The 23,379-nt window shown below is 34.7% G+C and overlaps 1 protein-coding gene across 22 annotated transcripts in view; it reads right to left on the bottom strand.

The window, feature by feature from the left end:
* Positions 1–23,379, bottom strand: part of FUBP1 (far upstream element binding protein 1) — a 40,808-nt gene that overhangs the window by 15,027 nt on the left and 2,402 nt on the right. For 3 of the 22 annotated variants that reach the window (XR_004752869.1, XM_035333289.1, XM_035333298.1), the window contains 18 exons: positions 22,672–22,710; positions 22,278–22,317; positions 21,304–21,353; positions 21,139–21,210; positions 20,806–20,863; positions 18,624–18,786; positions 18,445–18,543; positions 18,260–18,361; positions 17,488–17,590; positions 17,304–17,404; positions 16,502–16,643; positions 15,213–15,373; positions 14,232–14,386; positions 14,049–14,128; positions 10,834–10,965; positions 10,099–10,173; positions 5,681–5,826; positions 3,128–3,175 (listed from right to left, as the gene is read on the bottom strand). Coding sequence is in view for 13 of the 22 variants with exons in the window: in XM_035333289.1 (XP_035189180.1) it covers positions 3,128–3,175; positions 5,681–5,826; positions 10,099–10,173; positions 10,834–10,965; positions 14,049–14,128; positions 14,232–14,386; positions 15,213–15,373; positions 16,502–16,643; positions 17,304–17,404; positions 17,488–17,590; positions 18,260–18,361; positions 18,445–18,543; positions 18,624–18,786; positions 20,806–20,863; positions 21,139–21,210; positions 21,304–21,353; positions 22,278–22,317; positions 22,672–22,710 (1,766 nt within the window). In the remaining 9 variants the exon portion in view is untranslated. Of the gene's footprint in view, positions 1–612; positions 4,130–4,402; positions 5,294–5,680; positions 5,827–10,098; positions 10,174–10,833; positions 10,966–13,319; positions 13,637–14,048; positions 14,129–14,231; positions 14,387–15,212; positions 15,374–16,501; positions 16,644–17,303; positions 17,405–17,487; positions 17,591–18,259; positions 18,362–18,444; positions 18,544–18,623; positions 18,787–20,805; positions 20,864–21,138; positions 21,211–21,303; positions 21,354–22,277; positions 22,318–22,671; positions 22,711–23,379 lie in introns of those variants that run through there. The other 19 variants (XM_035333290.1, XM_035333300.1, XR_004752875.1 and 16 more) reach the window with 18 other exon arrangements.

Genomic DNA, 23,379 nt, shown 5'->3' with positions numbered 1-23,379 from the left:
AGTTGGTAACAAAACATGAGCCGATCACAGTTAAGTTGATAGGAAGCACATGAGGATCATTTCTCCACCTTCACTCTCTCTTGAAGCAATGAATTTATTGCTGCATCTGTAAACATTGTCTGCTTAAGGCTAACACACTGTTTTTCTCTAAGATCTCTGATAGCAATGCTAGTGCCATTGTGCTAACACCTTGTGCATTTTTTCAGCTTAAGCTTGTCTAAGGGTTATTTTACAAACGTCACATTTTAAATTGAAGAGCATGTGTAAAGCCTTAACGTAAGACACAATCTGCAGCAAATTAAATTTATGCCATCATTTCAAAACGACTGAACAAAATTCTATGCTCAAACGCGATGACTGCTCTTTGTACAGTTACCTATTTTAAGTCATTCTTTTGCCTCAATAAAAGTTGTAAATTCAGAGATATCCTGAAAAAAAATGATAAACTACAGGGTTTTAAATGAGCATTTATCCTAATAACCACATACATGTATTTTCATGTGGGTGATGTTCATTCACCTAAGTGCTAGTTGCTGCAATATCTTCCCTCTGAAGCTGTAATTCAAAGCTAATGAAGGCACGGTAGGAGCATAAAGAAGACAAGAACATTTCTATTATTATCCATCAGTTTACATTTATTGAGAAAAACCATACAAAAAACATTATACAGTTAACGTGTACCCATATTACATACAATGCCAAGCTTAAAACCACATTTTTGTAAAGCATTCAATTTACCTCAAGTCCAAGCTGCATCTCCCTAAGACACTGTTCCCATCACAGTTGCCTTTTAAAGCCAATCTTCTTTTTACACACGGGTAGTTTCTGCAGAGAACACTTTTCTCAGGACGAAAATGCATTTCACATGCACGCAAGAGAAATACTTGTGCATACATCAGAGTTTCATAAGCTATTACTAGGGAAGAGGGAATCCTGTCAACTGTATGCTTTCTGAAAGGCCCGGGGTCCTCCCTTCCTCCCACCATTTCCAGAAAAAAGCAAAATACGAAGCTCTTAGCATGCAATGTAAAACTTAAAAATCACTTTGGAATAGAACAGGGGAGAAACAGTTTTTATCATCCAGTAAAATACCACCAGAAAAACAATGAAATATGTCAAGATGGGCTGTGCAAGCTGAATAATGATCCTGTCTGCCTGGTCGATTTAAATAGGTAACCTACGATCATGTTAGGTTGAAGATTACCCACCCGACATTTTACTTCATGTCCTATTTACGTATATGCTGCAAAAAGCTATATGAAAACATTTTTCCTACTTTGAACTTTATGCTGCCTTTCAGAACGTTTTATACTCTTCACATTCTACCTAATTTGAGAGATTGTTAGGGGGAAAAAGCAAGAAATATTTCAAGATAGCTTTTATTACATTCCTAAGAAAATCCCATCACCTTTTTGGATAAGGATAACTCCAATAATACATTTTCTGTTCTCCCAAGAACTATGAATTTTGGAGAGTTGAAAAATAAACTCTGTGCTTAGTACAAAACAGCATGCCTGTATCAGTGAGAAAACTGAAAGTCAATACATCTCAAATGCTACACACTAAGGTAAGAAACACATCTTCCATACCCTAGCAACATTCCAAAAAATGGGCTTTCTTCTCTATTTCCTTCCACTGGCTCAACTTACCAATTGAAAGACTGTTAATACATTTTAGGAACAACAGTTGTTGAAAAAAAAGTACCATGTAAAAAGAAGTGAACAAATGACACACCCCAACACTAAATTCATGGAATCAAAATCCAAATGGGACACACCTAACTTTTTCTGGTGTCAAAAACGAAGTCAAGTTACACATGAAACTACAGACCATCAAATATTAAGTAGCTTGAGAAACTGAAGCACAACTATTAATTTAGTTCAAAAAGTCAATATATCTAAGCTTGGCTGTTTAGAAGAATATAAATTAAAATAGATTGCTTATTATTAAATCACAGTTTAAAAACTTAACAGATTATGGAACATTTATGGTCAAACAAATAATACTTTAAAGAATGAAAAGTGATCAAAACAAAAATTATACCCTACACCATTATGTATGGGATACATTTCAAATCTGTTATGTTTTTGCCAATTTTACCTTCTACATGGAGCCCTTCTATGGTCCATGCTCATCGGCTCACCAATGGCATACACTCAAAGGATTCCTCTTTACTGGTAGTAACTATCTCAGGACCTGATTCTATGAGCTATGATTTGGTGCTTGCAGCATCTTCAGCACTGTGTGTGAAAATGAAGGCAGTATTTTTGAATATTTTTCTTTAATGTATAGATAAGCAGGACTTTTGAAAGAGGAGCAGCACATTTTAGAAACAGAATAATCAACAAACAAATAGATGCTGCTTTACTTTAAGCTAAAAAAACAAACAAACAAAAAAAAAACCTGTACCAGACCATCTATAAGACATACAAACATTTTAAACTATCAAAATATACAGCAATTCAGTTAAAGTATCAAGAAACAGGATACACTGACTGCTATGTAGATAAAATATTATTTTCTGTACTGTTAACATTTAACTGGTGCACATGCTTTTCCCAATAAAACATACTAATCTGTGAAACTCCAGAATCTGTTTTCCTACCACGTCAAGTATGAATAAGCAAACTAATTTATCTAAAAATTCCACTAACACACTGTAACTGTAAGACAAGTTATCAAGTTCAGTGATAACAACAAGAAGTTATATTCTTTATAATTAAGTCTTACGCGTTTGAGCGAGAACAGTGCCCTACTATAAAAACATTTGTGAAGGCTGTTGAAGTTTCTAACCAAAGTAATTCCTGCATATTTTAAAGGTTTTGATTCTTTAATTGCAACAAGTAGCTATTTGAGGAACAACAAAAAAAACTTATTTTGCTTAACTTCAATTAATGCAATCTACTCATCTTTTCTAAAAAAAAAAAAAAAAGGATACATATTTACCTAGAAATAGAAACAGTTGTTTAAAAACTTAAAAGACTTTCCACTGAAATGGAACCATGAGTAACAATGCATTTGGGAAAGCAGCAGATTGCTTTTCAATACACAACCACAAAGATCTCACAGGGACAACATTAATGTACTGAAATATTTAAATTTATATACTTCCTTAGGTTGTGCTTACCTGTTGCTTTTTTGCAGCAGAACCTAAGGTGGAAGGTCTGGGAAGGCACTGTGAAGTATAAATAATTGCACTGTTTGCAATTAATAAAGATTTTATACCTTAAATGAATCAAAATCAACAGCCTCCATTTTGTGAATGATAAAGAATCCAGTGAATTCAATGTTGCTCAGTTTAGCACATAATAAATGCACCATTCTATAAGGTTATCTACAAAATACCATGCAAAATATCTGAACTATTGAACTTCATATCCTACACTAAAGATAGCAAATACTGTCCTATCCTTTTATAAGGTACCAGAATAATTCCTAATTGTAAAAGGGATAAAAATAATTCCTTCTATTTCTACAGCACAAACATACATTGCTAATTACCTGAATAAACTACTTCAAATTTCAAGCCTTAACTTTTACTTCTCTGTGCAGCCACCCTAAACAAATGTATTCTCAAAGCAACAATACGGTGTTCCAAAGGATAAAGCAAATAATAGATATAGAATTAAAACATACCTACATCACTACATATCTTCAAACTAACTGAAGACAAAGACAACTTCTGTCTATCAAGTGGTTTCAAAAACTTCAATGTTATGATATGCATACTTTAATACACTGAATGATACAGCTGTCTCAAAGAGTACTATTACTCAGATAAACAAAAACATGATTTTCTTTAGCTATTGCTAAACGTTTCAGAAATACTTACCCACAAAGCTCACATTATGTGTATGTAATATGTATATTCACAAACCTACGTTCCTGAATTAAGAAGCAATTACGATTTCCTAAGATATCAGCACTGTATTCCAACATAATATTCACACAAGTATGGCATTTTCATTATGTGGAACATCGACAAAAAGATACTGTTGCAGTTCATCAATTTGTCATTCTGATGTACTTACAGTGCAATGCTCCTTGAAGGAACAATCAAGGATGATACACAGCACAGTCCTCCTCACCCCTATAGAGCTAGTTCTATACTGGCTGGATCAAACCTGCACTTCAACAGACAATGGCAAGACAGACTGTATTGCATGTAGTCTAACATATGCAAAGAGCCAATAAATATGCAAAGAGCAAACATAAGATTTCAAGAGAATCAGACTTTTAGTATGAGCATTAGAGCAATAAGTTTCAAGTATATTAAAAAAAATATCAATTGATTCAAATACTTGTCTTCAGTATTTACAAAAACAGAAGTTATCTGCTTTGCAGGAAGTTCTCAACCACTCCCCACCACTCAAACAAAACAGCGTTTCAAGGACAGATGCAATTTTTTTTTAAACTATTATGCATACCACATTGACTTTTCTACACTAAATTTTGAAGTGGACTACTTCAAACTGAAGGCTTAAGCACATTACACTTAAAATAAATGTTATAACTAGTCTGAAAAATCCTTAAAATAGTTATACAGGAACAGTTTTGAAGTATTCAATTAAGAACAGAAGCTCTGTTATAAACAGCTGTACAAGTCTGAAACAGTGGTCACATATAAAAGGAAATTTCACTGTTAATGCAATGCAAGTATGCCAGAAGATCACTTTCTTAAACACATGCACTTTCAAACAAATAGAAAGAAAATTAAGGTATAAAGATTATTGGTGCTAGGCAGCAACATACAATGAATGAAAGAGAACCTCCATCTATAACTATTCTGCAAGAGGGGAAAAACATGCTAACGACAACTTCTTAAACTCAGCAAAGTTTCAGGGGGAAAAAAATCTAATTTCTGTACAGGTACCTTGATTCAGCGTTGCAAATCAATCCTATAACTCTTTAAATACCCACATATCCAACTTACCGACACAGGAGGTTTCATATTATTTATTGTAAAGCACAAAACAGGCATTTTAAAAGTGATAAAGAATACATTGAAAAAGTACATTTATATCACAAAGCATTGACCACATAATTGCAAATACATTTGCTGGAATGTGTACATCTACACTAATACTAAAAACAAACCATTTTTCATTTCTACACAGAAATATTACCTCCTATCAGTAGTGATAGATATTTTGTACATTTTCAAAAACACTATTTTTTTTAACCAAACAAAATTAAGATCTTCATCAAGGCGTCTGCATCCATACATTTAACAAAGGTTTTTTCCCCCACACAATGAAGCAAATACTGTATTGTCCACTTCTTATTATTGGCCCTGTGCAGAAGAGATACATAAGAGATACACAAAAAGTTAAAGAAAATCCTTTAAATCGAGCTAACTCAGGAGTGAAGCCTTTAAGAAAGAAAAATTGGTTAATGTAAATGGTGGTGGCTTCTTGCATGGTTTTCAAAACCCTGGGAGGAGAAAGTTTTTCTTTTTCTTTTTTTAAAAAATCAAAATCACCAAACATATGGATAGATACAGAACTCAAGTTATCCAGTAAATAAAGTCATCTATTAATTATTCTGATAGTTATTTTGCTAGAAAAAAAAAAAAGAAAAGATGCATACTCCAAAGGTAACAAAGCAGGAGACATGCAAAAAAATATCTATAACCGCTGAAACAAAAGCCAGCCAAAAAAGCACATTTAATAAACTGTACCTGTGGTGCTGGAGGATGTTGTGGCATTCCCTGTGGACTCGTCTGGGCGTAATATGCTGCCTGTTGTCTGTAGTACTCAGCCCATGCTGCACTGTAATCCGGCTGACCACCCGGCGGAGCGCCAGCAGGCGCAGGAACTGCTTGACCTACAAGTATTTACATTTATATAGCTTTGCTGATGCAATAGAAGTGAGAAAATTTCAAAATCTCACTGCCTAACAAACGTCATTGTGCTTATCGCAATATTCCTCCAAGGCTTTTCAATAGCCTCATGACTGCTCCTTTTGACCTAACTGCTTTTCCCATTATTTTAATGCAGTGACGCCCATATAAAACAAAACCGAGGAACTATTAAGACAGAAAATTCTCACTCTTGAATCACGTTCCAGAGTACCAAGTCTTTAAAGCATCTGATCAAAACTGTCCTAGACAACCAGTAGCATTTATATTGAAATACAGGTCAACAAGGGAAATCAGGTCATCTGCCTACACTGACTGGATTTATCATATTATACATGCTGCATTACTTAATTCAGACACTAATTCACTCACTCCCCCCAATTTTGGCACCTTTAATGTGATTTTGGGGTCAGTACAGGTTACTTTTTTCAAAAGAGCATTAATGTCTGTAAACACTTACTCCAAAACTGAGTATAGACCTGAAATGTCTCTCAACCCTAACTCAAGTTCCAAGCCTCTAGAAATAAGTGTAAACACATACGTGCAGCTGAGAACTACCAATCCTTCCAACAAAATCAAGGTGCACCTTAAAAACTTTGCAAAGGTGATACACCAATACACAAGACTCTTTAACATATCAAAAATATTACAACTCCAACAACAGTGGAGCTTCCCAAGGACAAGGGCTGTAAGGTTTCAATCCTATCCACAACCCCTCACTTTTTATTCAGGTACAAGATCACTGAGCACCCTTTTGCAGAAAATGAGTTAAAGGATTCTAAAACTGCTTTCTAAGATACCAGATTTTTTGTTTGTTTGTTAAAACTTTTACACAGAAAAATTACATGAAGAGGACTAGTCGCCCACACTTCTCTTACATGTATGTCTTTTCTCCCAGTCCTCTCATGTATATAAAGCGTGAGCAGAGAAGCCAAACATTTCGCAAAGCACTATCCTGAACTTCTTCAAAATACAATCTTCCTTTTCCAACCATCTATACAACTTATGTAGTTTTTTCCACTTACTCTGTAGGTATCATAATAAAAGAAACATCTTCTCCATCAGTTTTTGAGTAAAGCAGTAAAGCAAATGTTTTCCCAGAAAAACACTAAAAGTTAAGAGCTGAAACCACATTACAATTTACACTTCTGATCAACAAACTATCTTTAATGTGGTTACTAAGTATCTCAGGATGCATTTTTTGCAAGTTCACTATTAATTTATGACAGAATTCTACTTTCAAATTATTTAGTTAGGTAGGAATCCAGTTATGTCAAATCAAAGGCATATTTGTACATTTATGACCCAAGAATATTTCAACATTTAACCAGCTATGCTAGGGCAGTGCTTAAATTCAAATATAGGAAGTTTGACATCTACTCTTACTGCCCTAGAATGCATTAGTAAAAGCGTGCAATATTTTAGCTGTATTGTTCCCCCACTAAGTATTACAAGCCATTCTGAAACTACACATAGAATTCAGCAGCTTAGTCAAAACCTCCTGAGTGCACAGAACTGCACTGGAACATGCTCATTAACATCCAGATTCACCTGGAGCACTAATAAGTGAAACCGATAAACTTTCTTTAAAGGCAACATAATAAACACAGAATACCTCCCGCATTAAGGCAGGCTAAGAAAGAAAATTCCAGATGATTCTACATTTCTTCCACTTCTCAAACATGGAGGGTGATTCTAGTAAGGGAAAGCTTTTATTTTCCCTTATTCATACTACAATGCTAAGGAATCATTAAAGAATAGTTCTACCATTTTTATATTGTAACAACTTTAAACAATAAATTTACAAACTCCAATAGTGACATATGGATCATTTACTAAAATGTCACTTCATGTTTAGTGGGAACTGCCATCCTTGGGAGATTTTTAGGGCCCAGCGATAGAAATCTTTGTTTCAACTCTTGTAGGCAGAAAGAAAAATAGTATGCCTTTAATTCAAGACAACAGCACCAATAAGTCTTCAAGAGTTAAACTGCTGTCTTGTTAACATGTAATACACTAAGGAAGTTTGAAACAAATTATCTGCATTCGTGACTTAGGGTACCATGAAAACAGAGGATCCGAGTCACCTATAAGATCCCTGTAATTTACCAGTGTGGGTAAGTAATGTCAACAGTTCTTTAGTCTTACTTTTAACTGTATTTGTTACTGAAAGCAATAGTTCCTGAGCAAAATAAAGGTGTGAAACACAGGATGGATTTTGCCACTATATTTCCAAGTTGGAAACAGGTTATTTTCAAGTCACTCTTATTATAGACTTAAAGTCATGGGCAAAACACATGTTCTCTGTGAGTACCTGTGTCCTATTACCCAAGTAGGAAGCCACTTTGGAATACTGTATTAGAATTTTCATTGGGCAGTCCCAAGTTTCAGTTCAGTTTTCTGAAACTGGACACAACAGTTTTTCTAACAATTGTTTCTGTAATTATCTATGCTGTGGAAAAAAAAATGAAATGGAGTCCAAGAACAAGCTGTAATTCCTACTTTTCCCCTTTTGCATGAGTTATCAGAAACAGTACTATTAGACAACTACAGGAAGCACAAACAGCAGTAGCTGTATTTGAGAGACTGGAGCCCACAAGAACTTGCTGATGGAGAACCTTTAATTTGTCAGAATTTTTACTATTACTAAACTGTTAAACTTTAGGTAGTGTTTTTCCCTGCCTCCATATTTAGTGCTAGATGGGGAATCTCTGCTCTTCAGCCCCACTTGTTCAGTTCATCCTCTTTTCTAAGTGGATCTTAAGTGAAATTACATCTTCCATCTGAAGTTTTTTTAACATGCTGAAAGAAGCAGGAAATTCTCATGATTTACAAACACACTTTATAGGAGTGCAGAGCTCCCCTTCAGGCAAAGATCAGAAAAAGAAGTTAAGAGGAAAAACAAGTAGTTCTGATCTTATCTGACTTTTGTGTTGGAATTATCAACTTTGAATTTTAAGAGCAATTACTTCCATTTCCTGATGTCTCTTGAATTAATACTCCTCTTTGGACATGCTCCTAAAAACCTTATCAAAACTCTTTTCAATAGCTAGTATTTAGTTAGAGCACATGCAAAACTAGTGCAACCCAAACTTTGCTTTCCTGAGATAACAAGTAAGAGCCAACAAGTTAAATTACTCTTACAAAGGTAAAGAAAAAGCCCTAGTACTTTGCATTGAAGAACGTGAGCTGAACCAAGAGACAGTAAACACACCAAAAAAACACCAAGTACAAAACAACAGAATATAAATGAAACGGGAAGAAAAAGAATGTCTATTACATCTTAAAATCAAATCTTTGAAACTTCTATTGCAATTTTCATATCATTTTTTCATGGTATACAGTTCTTGAAATATCCCTTTAACTTTTCTGTTTCATTTTAACACACTGTGCCAAAATAAATAAGAATGCTGGGCCAAAACCAGATGCTACTGTATGTCTCGTCAAAGTGAGATCCCAGAGCACTGGTATTCATAAGGCCATTCATTAGTCAGGCCTCTGTGTACGAATCTGTATGATGTATAATATCCAGGAGCAGTCAGTATGGCCAAAACATTGACATGCAAGACCTTACCATGATTTAAAAGACCGTACCTTCTGCCAGAGCATCAACACCACATATTCTTTCCTTATTCAAACGAGGAGCCTTAATGTTAACTTAACGTAAACGTATTTCAATCCTTAAGAGTCAGGCCAAGCAAAGTATTTTTAAGAAGCTAGCAATTACATATAAACTGCAGTTTAAAATACAGGTCTTAAATGCAGCAAAGCAAACACAACTTAAGCAAGTGTATGATATAAATGAAGGCTAGTTATGACATTTCATACCTTCATCACAGAAACCAAATGTTAAAGAAAAAAGGTACATAATCTTAACAGGATAGGCAAAACAGATATTGAACATGAAAATCAACAGCTTCATAAAAAGCAGACCTCCAAAACATACTTTCATACACTTAAAAATACTCGAAGCATCTAAAAGGTGTTTCCCACTGATCAACTACAGACATTGAAGTAGAAAACATTTTGCTAAAGCTGATTACTAGCATCAATACAAGTAAATACCTTCAATGCCATTTTCTGATTTTCTTCAAGGATCAGGGCTTTTAGGTGCTATAGCTCAGAAGACAAATGGGTAATGCATTTTTTTTTTTAAGGAAAACAAAACAAAACAAAAAAACTCATCTACTGAGTTATGCAGATCTACAGTATCCTACAAGGAAAACATGCACACATACCCATTTTTTTGTAGTACTCCTCCCATGCCTTTGTATAGTCAACCTGTCCTGCTGGTGCTGGATTTGGCTGATCTCCTGAATTAAACAATAGCAACAAAAAAGTTCTAAATAAAACTACTATTTCTGTTTGTTTACAATGACTTAATCATCACCTGAATTTTTCAGTAACAATCTCAATTACATTGTTCAAATCTGGCCCTAAGAATCTTTGCGGTCCAAGCTACTACAAATAATTACTAGAAGAAATCACGAAGAGTTACTTGAAGTATTCAGCATGTGTTCAAAATTCAATTGCAAATTGTGTGTCACTCACAGTACAAAACACTAATTAAAATGTGTTAAGCCTCATGCAGATTGTAATACACAACTAACTACTACAAGTAATTTTCCTAAAACCACTAGAAGTGATGCAACTGTTTAAGCAAATGACTATTAGTTGTTTTGCTCATTCCTGTTTCACTTGTGACTGACCACACTATGAAGATGCAATTAAATCAGCCCAAGCTGCTGGAAAAGTATGTCTTTGGAATTATACTACAAGACATATTCAAGATTACCCTTGGTACTGCTGAAATGAAGAAAATCAACACTGAAGGCGATAAGCAACAGTTTCCCAAGAAAACAACCCACCTTAGAATAAGTTTACCCAATATATGAAGACAGCAATAAAAAATAATAGGTCATCTGCACCCTGAGAAAGGATAAGTTAATTCATTTTTCATTTCATTGAACTGCTACCTTGTCCATTAGTTTGCGTTGTAGCTGGTCCACCAGGAGGGGCTGCAGGTGGTGGCTGTGCTTGCTGCTGATAGTAGTGAGCATAGTAAGCTGCCCATGCTGCTGAATTGGGATCTGTTCCTGGCTTGCCTATGAAACAAAAGGTAACCATTTATAAGAGTAAGACGAACAGAACACTGCTCTCAACTTACCCTGTCTTATGCACTTGTATTTTCCTCAAAAAAAAAAGAAATCTAAACCAAGTAATCACATCAACCTGTTTTTTCTTTCTGGCACAAACCTTCTGTCAGGTTTCAGACAAGCATATGGTAACAAGCTAGACTTTCATGGGACTGCTGAGATAGTATCATTCTAGAACCCACACTACTACACCACCATTTATTAATTTTAAAGGTGATATAAGCAGAAACATTCTCTCATTTAATTAGTCATGTTACTAAATGGCAGCAACAATGAATAATTCTAGCACCAAACAGTTTCAATGGTTTCACTTCCATTATAGCCTCACACTAACAATACCAGCACATGCATGCCAAATACGTATTTCTGAAAATAGAAGTATACAAGTCTTACTAGGCATTTGCAGTGTTTGATAGTTAAATCTTAAGGCAAAAGTGAAATACAGAAACACAGCATTTTAAGAACCTGAATTCTCACATGGCTATAAAGCATCACTGTTTACTTACAGCTTTTTAGTAAAAAAATGATTGTAACACTTGCATCTTCTGCAGCTATCTCCATGCTTCCCTTATTTTTAACTACATCTAGGTAGGCCAATGATGGTGCTTCCTAGAGTCTTATTTCTCTAATGTTTTTCACATATAGCCTTTAGGAACGGTTATTCTTCTTGCTGAATCACACAGAGATTGATTACATTAACAGACTGGCAATCCACAGAAATTGTAAATCTACTATTAGAGACCATGATGTTTCATAACACAACCAGCATCTTTTAACATCATTCGTATCCTTAAAGAACAAAAGTATCTGCAAATAAATGGGGCCAAACGTTGGAAAAACTTCACATAGGACAGACACAACAAAATATTTTAGGAGAACTATAGGAACGAAAGAATATTCCCCCAAGCCAAAAACAGGTGAGTGACTAACTGAAGAGAAAAAAAATCCTTGAACAAAGCAGAGACATGAAACACAATAAATTTCATGCAGTATGTCATTTGGCAGTAAAGTCAAATGTAACCAGTTAAAATGCATATAATAGATCAGCATATAGAAAGCAAAGTTAACAGGCTGTTTCTCTTTTAGAAATACACTGCTTGCATTGACAACAGTGGATGTAAACAATATGCCCTGAAACTGTGCTCAAGTTTTCTGGGGAAAGAGAAAGATTGTCAAGGGATAACCTATTATGTATGCATTACGAGAATGTTTCCACGCAACCCAAACAGCTACATACCCAGCTTAACATGTTTAGTTACTGAACAAAGTGTACAGCAGGAGGAAACACCACATCTATTGAACAGCTTGGATAAAGAAACAACACTGTTTGCTCATGACAGATGCAACTGATATTGTCAGTGTCATTTAACACAAAACTAACATGTACTACTCTAAAGTTACCTGTAAATATCAAAGAAGACATTGCTTGGTTCCACCCAACACCCCTTAGTAGCTATTTTTCTAGAATAGGAGAACACCATGTGGGATTCACTATATCTCCAAAGAAATCTAGTAACTAGCTCCACTGTCGTGTCACAAGACACAAGCATGGTTTTGGAGAAAACATATCTGAAAAAATGACTACAATAACCCAATTATTTCATCGAAATAAGTGAGTGTATGGACACCTGTACAAAATCCATTCAAGTAAATGCTAGTCAAAAGAACCACTGATTTCAGCTGCACCTAGGAAAAACTTCATTAGATTTGCGAGACAAGTATTTATCTGAAAAACAATGATAAAATCATCAAGATGACATCAAGATGAGCATTTGTCATTTTTCTTACATATCTTTATGCAGATGAATAACTTCATAAAACAAGGAAAAGGTAAGAGTGAAGACTGAAACATTTTGGCAGTGGTATTGCAATAAATGACAGTTGGTAGGCTGAGAATTCAAGTCAAGTCACTTTGAATCATTTTGCTATTAAATACTGACAACAGACATTTTTAATACTAATGGAAAACATGCAGAGCTACCACAGAAGTCTGGGAACTGAAAATGGAGATGGGTCTTTGCCAAGAACAGATATATGAAAGACTTGAATATGAACAGAACTCTGTAGATTTCAACATTCTCCAAAGCCCTATCCTTTTTCACTTTTATCAGGACCAGTGGCTATCAGAAAATATTTACTCAATTTAAAACAAAAATCAAATTGGAGATCTTTCAGTTGAAGTTCTGAAGAAGGTCTACCTCAAACAAATGAGGTACAAGTGACTGAAGTATCTAGCCTTACCATGCCTTCTGGGACTGCAGTTCAGTTTCCCCACTCGCTCTAGTCCAACCAAAGGATGTAACAAAGAAAGGCAGGAGACTAAAACTTTGAGAAGTTGTAATTAAGAAAAAAATCCTGATTTTGACAAAGATAAACAGAAATAGAAGAAACAGATTCTACAAAGATGGCTTTCAGAAGGATATACAAAACCATTACAAGCAAAGCCTCAAAATACATAATCCTATCTACTTTACTTGCAGCAGTTCAACAGAAGTTTTAATCCACAAGAAGGATTGAACAAAAGATATTTGTACCATATTCTGAGGAGCAATTTCACATAGGTGAACAAAAGCTAGAAATACATAATACAGCATACTGTGCAAAGTCAGGATCAGGGACACTGTTTGAAATAAAACAAAAAACTCATTGAGTATTAGGAAAGAAAATACATCCTAATTAAAGAACTTTATGTAAAAACAAAAGCTAATCATATTCCATTACAAGAAAAATGAACTGATTTGCACAAAATCAGTTAAGCAAGCACCTTGTAAGAAGTAGCATAAATTGGGATACAAGATCAAAAATGTTCATTAAAGAAGCATATTCCAGCTGTGACAACTGAATTTCAACAAATCAAGCAACACAGAAGCGTAAAACATATAAATTGAGCATGTATGAAGAAAAACCTGAAGAACAGCAAATTTTTCTGATTTACTAGCATAACACAAATGCAATAAGAACACATATTTGTGAGGACAAAGGGGATTTCACTGAAAGTGTATCACACTACAGTAAACTGTGACATTTCTTACCTGGATCTGGCGGATTTGGTGGCTGCCAATGTGGATAAGCATTTCCCCATCCCTGTGGAGCATATGGGGCTGGAGGACCACTATAAAACACCAAGTAAGGAATGCACAGTGAAAGTCAGTCCCAGGATCACCATAAAAAAAAAAAAACAAAAAAAAGAGGAAGCTAGCTGAAGTAGTACTTACTGAGGTGCAGGGCCAGGAGGCCCTGGATTATAAGGAGCTGGGTTATATGGTCCCATGGGAGCACCAGGACCTGGTGGCCCAGGTGGTCCATGTGGACCAGGAACAACACCATGGGGTCCATGAGGAACAGGTGGACCCAATGGATTTACTGGACCCTGTACAATAGAAGTAGAGCACAGATGAAAATAAACCCAAAGTCCTTGCTCTTCTGCAGTTTAGAAGGATAAATCTGAACAATTTAAGAATGCAGTCTAAAAGATTTGATGGCTCTTAAAAGACATTCACTGGAGAAAAGTCTTTTTGGTAATTGATAAATTAGGTTTATAACTAATTAACGAATACACTTAAAAGCAGCTATGGCATTAATAACTAAGTTGCATTTATTACAGTTTTCTTGATAAAAATTTTTTACAAATAAACATGCATTTTTCTAAAAGTTGTTTAAACAACAAAAGGACATCATTGTTTAAAAATTAACTGACATGTCTATATCAGGCTAATCTTAATAATTAGATGTGTGTAAGATCAGGTACAGAAAACAGGTTGTCAACTTGTTTACATGCATACACATGCAAACGAAGTACAGTGTGTTTTAAGAACATAAACTGTACCTAAAGAATTAAAACTGCATCTAAACATAGCCTGAAATACAAAACCTGTAGTTTAGTAGTTTTAAGAATACCAAGGATACCTCTGAAGTTGTCAAATGTTTTGTTATACACAAAGTGGGCATCTTCAAGAACATACCATTAGAAAACAAAAAACTATACTACACTGAATAAAGCACCTGTTTCAAGTTCTTGTTTATTTGCATCAATGTAATCTTAAATTGGCAGTTTTATCACTTTAAACAACACAGATTACTGCTCTTTATTATCAACTATCTGATAATTCAAAACTGAAATAATAATAAAAAAAAGGAAACTAGCTTCCTGTTCTATTTAGTTGTAATAGTAGAAGAAAAAATAGTTATAAACTTACTCCAATCTTTTCTTCTATAAGTTGCCGCGCATAATCTATTTGCTGGGGTGTTCCACGGATAGTAAACATCTTCATGTTTGGATCCGCATTAGGTGGAGGATTTCTTTGAAGTTCTATTCTAGCACCAGACTGCTGGCTTATACTTTTGATAGTTTCACCCCCTACAATGCAATATAGAGTATTTATGATATGCATTAAAACAAAAACACCAAGATTCGGTCAAATTAGAGAAAATAAACGATATGGAAGTTTAAGAACTGGTAAGTAACCTATGCTGTATAAAAACATTGTTCTCATAACACGAAGAGCCTCTTCGTTGTAGGTAGAGCCTTAATTGCAATAAACGAGTAAAAATATTTTAAGACCACAATGTTGTTACTCAGAAAAAAAAAGTAATTCCTACAATACAGTTTTTCTCCTGTTCATGTAAAAATATAAGATTAGTTATGAATAACAACTGATACAGTTACCAGTAAATACAAAATTAAAGCCTAACGTGCCTATAAAGCAGTAGTTAAGAACAGATGACAAAACCCCCCAGAAAATGAACAGATGCTAACATCCGTATTTTCTGCAGTGCACTAAAACCAGAAAGATAAATTCCCCTAAACCAGTTCCTCCTCTTATAGAAACCCAAGAAGTTACTTGTATCATTAGCAGGCGCAACATTTTCAGAACAGAGGTCACTTGGCATTTTGAAGAAAAATAAAAATAGTAATAAAAAAATCAACCTGTCAGGTCAAGAACTGAACTATGTCAGCCTACTTGTGTCTGGAAAACACATTACAAAAGATTAAAATTTTCATTTAGAAGCATACAATAAATTATTTTTAAAGCAAAATTATATGAAAAGCGACCATTTTAATAAACACCTGTAACAATACCTTATCTGTGATTCCACTGTAAAGATCATCACCTTAATATATGAAAATTAGTTTTAAAAGTGATTTACAGATGCATTAACTCTAGGCTAATGAAGCAATTTCAAATCCATGTTAATTAAAATATCTATCTAAGAAGCTACCAAACACTACCAATGTAGGTTAGTTTTTATTACTATTAAAAACAGGCGTCAGAAAAATTGATTGCTTCTTGATATTGAGGTATGTGTTTTGATGAGGAAAAGAATACTGAAAAAAATAAAAAGAATAGTAGGAGTACTGTACACAAAGCTACTTGCAAAGTAGCTCTTGAAATACCTCTCTAGCATGGCTGTTTGTAGAAACAGGAAAGATTTTTTTTTTTAACTACACAGACACACACACACGCATATATGTAAGATACATTGCCTTTGCCAATGATTAATCCAGTTTTGCCAGTGGGAACAATAAAATTGAATTCCTGTAATCCACCAGGTGGCCCCATGTTCCAGTTGCCTTGACCTCTACCCCTTCCTCGACCACCAGGTCCTGGTCCACCAGGGTTGCCAGCCTAAAAAGAAAAAGCCGCAAATGAACACATTCTATGAAAATTACCCTAAATCGATCACTAAAGTCAGCATGTTACTTTAGATTGGAATAATCACACCATTTGTTAAGAAAAATCTGATGTTATTACTCAGTTTTGGTAAAATAAATTTAAAACGTAATTCAGGTGTTCTGTAAGATCTGAACTCTGCATACAAAAGACAAGGAAGGAAATGATGTTCAAAAAAAGCAGGAAGTTTCACATGTACAAAGGTATCATTTCTGCCTGATTTCTGTAAATGCAGTGGTGGGGTCTATCTTGTAATAAGTATTTAAAACCATCTTTTAAACACTGATTTCAACCTAAAAGCAACAGCATATTAGCTATTACTACAAGACAACAGAAGAAGCAGCTCTAAAAAGAAAACAAATCGAGCACCATGTCTATGGATCCATATTACCATTGCCATCCTGACACTTCCAAAACTGTAGTTGTAAAAACAAACTTTGATATTCCAGACTTAACTTTGAAGGAGATTTAGATGATACTATTACATACGTTACCTTATTGTTATACACTCATTTTAAAAACATTATGTCCTTCCAAAAGCCAAGCAGGAAATTTTAAATGTTAACATGTTAAATATTAAAATGTTAATACAAATAACGTTAAGTATTACCCAACCTGAACACTTCGAAGGAGATCTGTAATAATTTCTGCAGCATGCTGACATCTGTCAGGAGGCCCTGTGATTTGGGCTATTCTATCTGGAGTTGTTCCATCATCTGGAATAAAAACGAACTATTCCAGTATATGCGATCCATTCAACTTGTATTCATTCACAGTAAATTATGCACATATTACCAACCTGGCTTAAATTGGATCCTAACACCAGCATCATTCTGTATCTTTTTTATCATCTCCCCGTTTCTTCCAATTACAATACCTACAGCAAATCGTGGTATTGGAACCTTAAAAGAGAACAGATTTTTACAAGATGTTGATAACGCAAACATTCCTACCAAATAGGCAAAATTTAAGTGGTCACATAATATTAAACTAGGGCCAGCTCTATGCTACTTCAGGCTTTTTGAGGAGTGCATTTTTTTAGTATCAACTATTAAGACATAAACTCAGCAAATTCTGAAGGAAAACATCAAAAAGAAACAGCCTGTATACTGCAAGTTCTTATAGTAGCAGCAATTGAAATTATGCTTCCCACAAAGAACAAAAGTTCTAATGGGCCTTAACCACAGATTCTAGCGGATGTAACTTTCAGATTCATCTCTCATGAACAATTACTAGGCTCATGACTTGCATAACAGGTGGAATTACATATTCTTCTGTAATGGCCAAACTCCAATTTCTATGACATCCATCATTATGTACTTAGTCATAAAACTTAAGACAAATTGTTAAGACTTAAATTCTCCAGCTAACTGAAGCTCTTCAGAACTGCTGGTAATATAAAGTGAATACTGCACACCATTTAAAGGCAAATCTTCATCAACAATCAAGTAATACTTACATGTCACAAACATTTTGGAATTGGGTTAATAACTTTCAATGGTATAAACCACATTAACATTTTGACATTAACATCTCAAAATACAGTGAACAAGTTTTTCAACCATGCTTACGTCTATCCCTTCATTTCCTCCTATTCTTGACCCATATTCGTTGCGCACCTCTCTAAAGCCACCTTGATCACGAATTAACTCCAGCACCATTTCCTTGGCTTGCTATAAAAAGAGTGAAATTCTGTTTAGGTATTGCAACATCAGAATGGATTTTGAAATACTATGAATTCTGAAGGACTCCTTACTTGAACTTTATAAGGGTCTCCAGTTATCCTAAGGGGCTTGTCTGCACCAGTGTTCTGTGGACCATCTTGAATCATGACCATTTTGACACCTGCTCGCTCCTATTCAGCAAAAGGGAGGTCAATACCCACTCAAATCCAGATCTGCTATTACCACATTTAAAAACAAGATTCATATATACCTGTAATTGTTTAATTGTCTCTCCACCTTTACCAATAACTAATCCTGCTTTACTTGCTGGAATCATAATTTCTTGGACTGCATTTCCAGGTCCATCACCATGATGAAAGCCAGGTGCAGGTCTTCCCTTTTCAACTATCTGATCAAGTAATCTTTTTGCTGATCTGTAAAGGAATATAAGTGTTTATAAATACACTTACTCCTACAGTTATCACTTGCCCAAACCTGTTCTGCTTGGAAGAAATCCTATTAATAAAAAAAAAAAGGATCAACACCTTTATTCACTTGGTTCTTAGTTTCAGAAGGGCACCCATTGCTGCATATACACATATTTAAAAAATACTCAGAGCACAACCCAGTGTAGGTTCCCTTCAGAATCTTGAAAGAAGAAGTAATCTAGTATGAAACATGACACAACTCCCTTTTGGGGAAATATTTTTATGCTTTTGCCAGGTCTCTTTCCAATGTGTACTCCTCTAGCATCAAAATGCAGAACACATCCAGCAGCTACTTTAACAATTAAGGGTATTACCTCATCTGACCAATGAGTTTTGCCATGTTTGTGGAAATTAACTATCTTTAAGATCACTAACCACCATGGTTTGTGCAATCCCAAACACAAAATACAGGCTAGGCAGGAAATGGATCGAGAACAGCTCTGAGAAGAACGACTTGAGGGTGTTGGCTGATGGAAAAACATGAGCCGGCAATGTACACTCACAACCCTGGAAGCCAACCACATCCTGAGCTGCATCAAAACACTTTAGGGTCTGTAAGTTACCCCAGTCCAAGTTATTAAATTCACAGGTCATCTTCTAAGGTACTTAAATTAGTTGAATTACAACATACATGGCTCTGCTAAAAATTAATAAATAAAAAAAAAAAATCAATTCACAATTTGCAGCTACACTGAGAAACACCAAGAATGCCAAAAGGCCCTCTGCAAAATTACTATCTGCTGAAAAATTTCTGCAGAAGAAATGCAGTCACTTTCATTCTAAGATGTCAGGAAAAACTCAGTAAATCTGCATCAGAAACTTAGGAAACTAATAGCAAAATAATGTGGTAGACCTAAAATCACCGCAAAGTCAGAACATAAAAGGTAATTCTTTACCAAACACAAAGAAAAATCCCTGAATATAATTACATAGAACATAACACTTAATATTCAACACGGTCACAGCTGCTGCTTGATTCAGCTTGCAAAGGGTCTTTGTACTTATAACTATTACAACAACAGTGGACAAAAGCAAGTGTACATTTACCTCAGATGTAAGTCAGTTGCCATCAAAATAAGATCATGATTACAGTACTAATATTGGTTAAAAACTCTTCCCTCTAACATGCAAACAGAATAAACTATAATTGGAAAGGAAACTCCCACAAGGGAATGAGTTCATGAAGAGCAGCATACATGGCTGCAAGGTAAGAGGTGAATGCCATGCTACTTTCACAAAGGAGAAGTAGTTAGCTGCAGGCCTTACCTGAAAACAAAGTGGGAACAACTAATGAAGCACTACCAAATATACCACTGTGTTTATGATCATTCCCAGCCAAGCCAGGAAATTAAGCTAAGTAATTATAAATTTCTGTTCCAGTAAACAAACAAAAAATTTTGTTGCTATTGCCCTCTTCCTTCGACATAGAAAGGATAAAGTTAATTTTGCTGGTTGGTAGTACATAGGCATTACTTTCATAACTTTGCATGTATGTTGGTTTATACCAAATACATATTTAACAACTCTGACAGAACGGGCTTTGAGTAACATCTTACATTTCAGTGATTTTCCTTATTTTCCCTGTCATTTTTCAAATTTTGGTTAACTTCATTTCTGCATATGTTAACATGTTTTCTCCCCAGAAGTATAAGTTCACTTATTTCATTCTCAAGATGCAGTACATTCTCTCTAGCAGTACACTGCTAGATAAATAATCTACAACAAAATTGGGACTTTGAAATGTCAGTTCAGTAATTATACCCATACTTTTGTCTTAAAATAACAAGTATGCTGAGGAATCTGACTAAAGCATCAGGGCCTTTTCTCTTTATAGACATTTGTCACCAGATTGCCTCTCTAATGGAAGCAAAATATATTATAAACAGAGTAGCTAAACATGGTATTTACATCTAAAGAAGCGTTTAGTGCATTCAAATATGGATATAAGGAATTTGTGTTACTTACTGAACAGATTCTGGTGTTCCAGTCAGCATACAGGATCTTTCAGGCAAGCCCCCACTATCTAAGGTCACAAAATAAAGCCAGTTTAGCCAGTCTTAAGCAGAAAGAGTCAGTGAAACTAAATGCAATACACAAACTACTGGAATTTCACCGAGGTAGAAAAATCAGTCTACTGCAACATTTTGTACTTCTTTAGCCCGTGATAACCACAATTAGCACAAAAACAATAAAATACACCTTAAATTAAGGTATAGATGAAAGCACTCAGAAGCGATGATCAGTCTTCTGAACTTTCTACCACAAAAAACAACAAATTCAAAAAACATGAATAGTTACCAGGTGCAATCTGTATTTTACATCCAGATTCTTGCTGTATGCGTGAGATCTGCTCTCCACCTCTGCCAATGACTTGGAGAAAAAAAATACAGAAAAAGTTATTTGTAAAAAAAGCATCTGTTAAAATCCCTCACAATACTGCAACACTATGTCCAGACTACTTACTGAATCCAACCATCCCATCTGGAACTTTGTACTCCTCTGTCATCACAGACCTGTAGAATGGTTAAATCAAACAAAGGACAGTTACCATTCAGAGACCAAACAGACATTAAATTCAGACATACCATCCTATTAAACTGAGGAAGTTAGTTAGTGCCCCAACCATTAACCTGGCATTCCTGCCTCCTGCTAACTTGAAAACTCACACACAAGAACTAAGACTATACAAAAGTGACCACAAAGTTTAACATGAATCAATCTGTTTTCTTTCACCCTTTCCTATTAGCAAGGTGTGTATAAGAAAAGGCCAGCGTAGCATCAAAAAAGTTTTATCTGTATGTTCTGAAAATACACAAATTTCAGAATTTTATCAATCCTTTCTGTACAGTAAAGAAATAAAAGGCATAATTAACCTGTATCTGAAAAAACTTCCCTCCCACCCCAAAATAAAGGGGGTATGGAGCACCATAAGCTATGTGGAGCAAAGTTATCAGGTAAAGGATAAAAATAATAGTTGGAAGTGGTTAAGGAAGAAAAGAATAGTGGAAACCAATAAGTTGTACCAAATGTAAATGAACAATAAGCTGTGTTAAGCCCACCTCTTTTCTACTTATTTTTTAAACCCATTACTTTTCCATGTTGTTTACAAGATAGTGTCAATCCCCTTCCCCTCAGATCTGCTTCCAACTTTTAGTTATTCTACGTACGCTCAAATACCAAGCAACAGCAATTCATTTTCCTTATACTATTTTTGATACATAGCATTGGCTGCCAAGAGAAAGACATAGCCAGCAGGATTTTACCAGATGTATTTTAAGGGTTTGGCTTGGGACTGTTGAAGCTACATTTCAACATTATCACAAATCTTGATTTGTGCAATTGTTTTATGCATTGGTATCACTTTTATAAAAGAATCTGTTGATTTTTTTTTTTTTTAGTACAATGGAAAACTTTATGTAAGATGTAACATAACTTACCGTTGTTGTTGATGCATTGGTGGTAGTTGATTTCCAAAAGCTACAAATAAATATTTTCAAAATTAAATCCAAACAGCCTGATTCACAGTTAAGTCTCTAATCTGATAACACTTATTTGTATACTTTTGTCCAAACTACTTTATAAGAATTGTTATCAAGAAGTCTAAAAACATAGCCAAAAGATTCTCAACTGTTGCTAATATGATCTTGTCAGTTTTAACAAGCAGATTTGCACTGCTTCAAAGAACTAAGACAAGCTCCCAGTCATTCTTTCTATCTCACCGATTAAAATATCACCTACCAGAACACTGTTTCAAATTCTTGTTTTGAAAATGTTACAACTTGCTTAGTTTTTATTATTATTATTTTTTACAACAAAATAAAAATTACTTACAGTCATTCTGAGGAGCAACTTTCTTAGCATCTGGTTGATCTGTAAAATTAAGATTTTTTAAATTTTTTTGCCAAGAAATTCAAGAAGTGCTTACACCTTTTAGTGTAAATTGTAACTTTCCAGTGTACTTTAGTCCCCCTTTCCTTTTTTTATTTTCCTTTTTTTTTTTCTCCAATTTCAGGGAGTTGATCTTCTGAATAAAAGAAAGAATCTCACGAACACTCAGCACTTGGTTAGTACAGCTGAAAAGATGTTAGGTTTTTCCATATGTCTATTCAGTAGGTTAACAAAAGGCAGTTTTCAGAACACACTGTAGATTGCTCATAGATACCCAGTCACTGAAACTTAACTAAGACAAGGAACAAAGTTTAGCTTTGTTGGTTGCTCAAGCTAATGATGCTTCTATAGTTAAAAAAAAAAGAAAAGAAAAAAAATAAAATTCATATAAAAATTAACAACAATTTAAAGAAAAAAATCTGACAATGACCACAAATCTAGATCAAATATTTGGAAATAAAACAGCATCACACAGCAATGCAGTCTCAATCTGAATGTTGGTATGAAATTCCTATCCAAATATCAAGCATTTCATAGCATAAAACTTCAAAAAAAAAGCAGACTCAAAGCAACTACATCACTACCATCCAATCCTTTTTCTACAGTAAAGGAATAAAAGGCATAATTAACCTGTATCTGGAAAGATAGACT

This window comes from Oxyura jamaicensis, chromosome 8 (assembly GCF_011077185.1).
Source record: "Oxyura jamaicensis isolate SHBP4307 breed ruddy duck chromosome 8, BPBGC_Ojam_1.0, whole genome shotgun sequence".
NCBI lineage: Eukaryota > Metazoa > Chordata > Aves > Anseriformes > Anatidae > Oxyura > Oxyura jamaicensis.
This window is presented reverse-complemented; position numbering and strand designations above follow the sequence as displayed.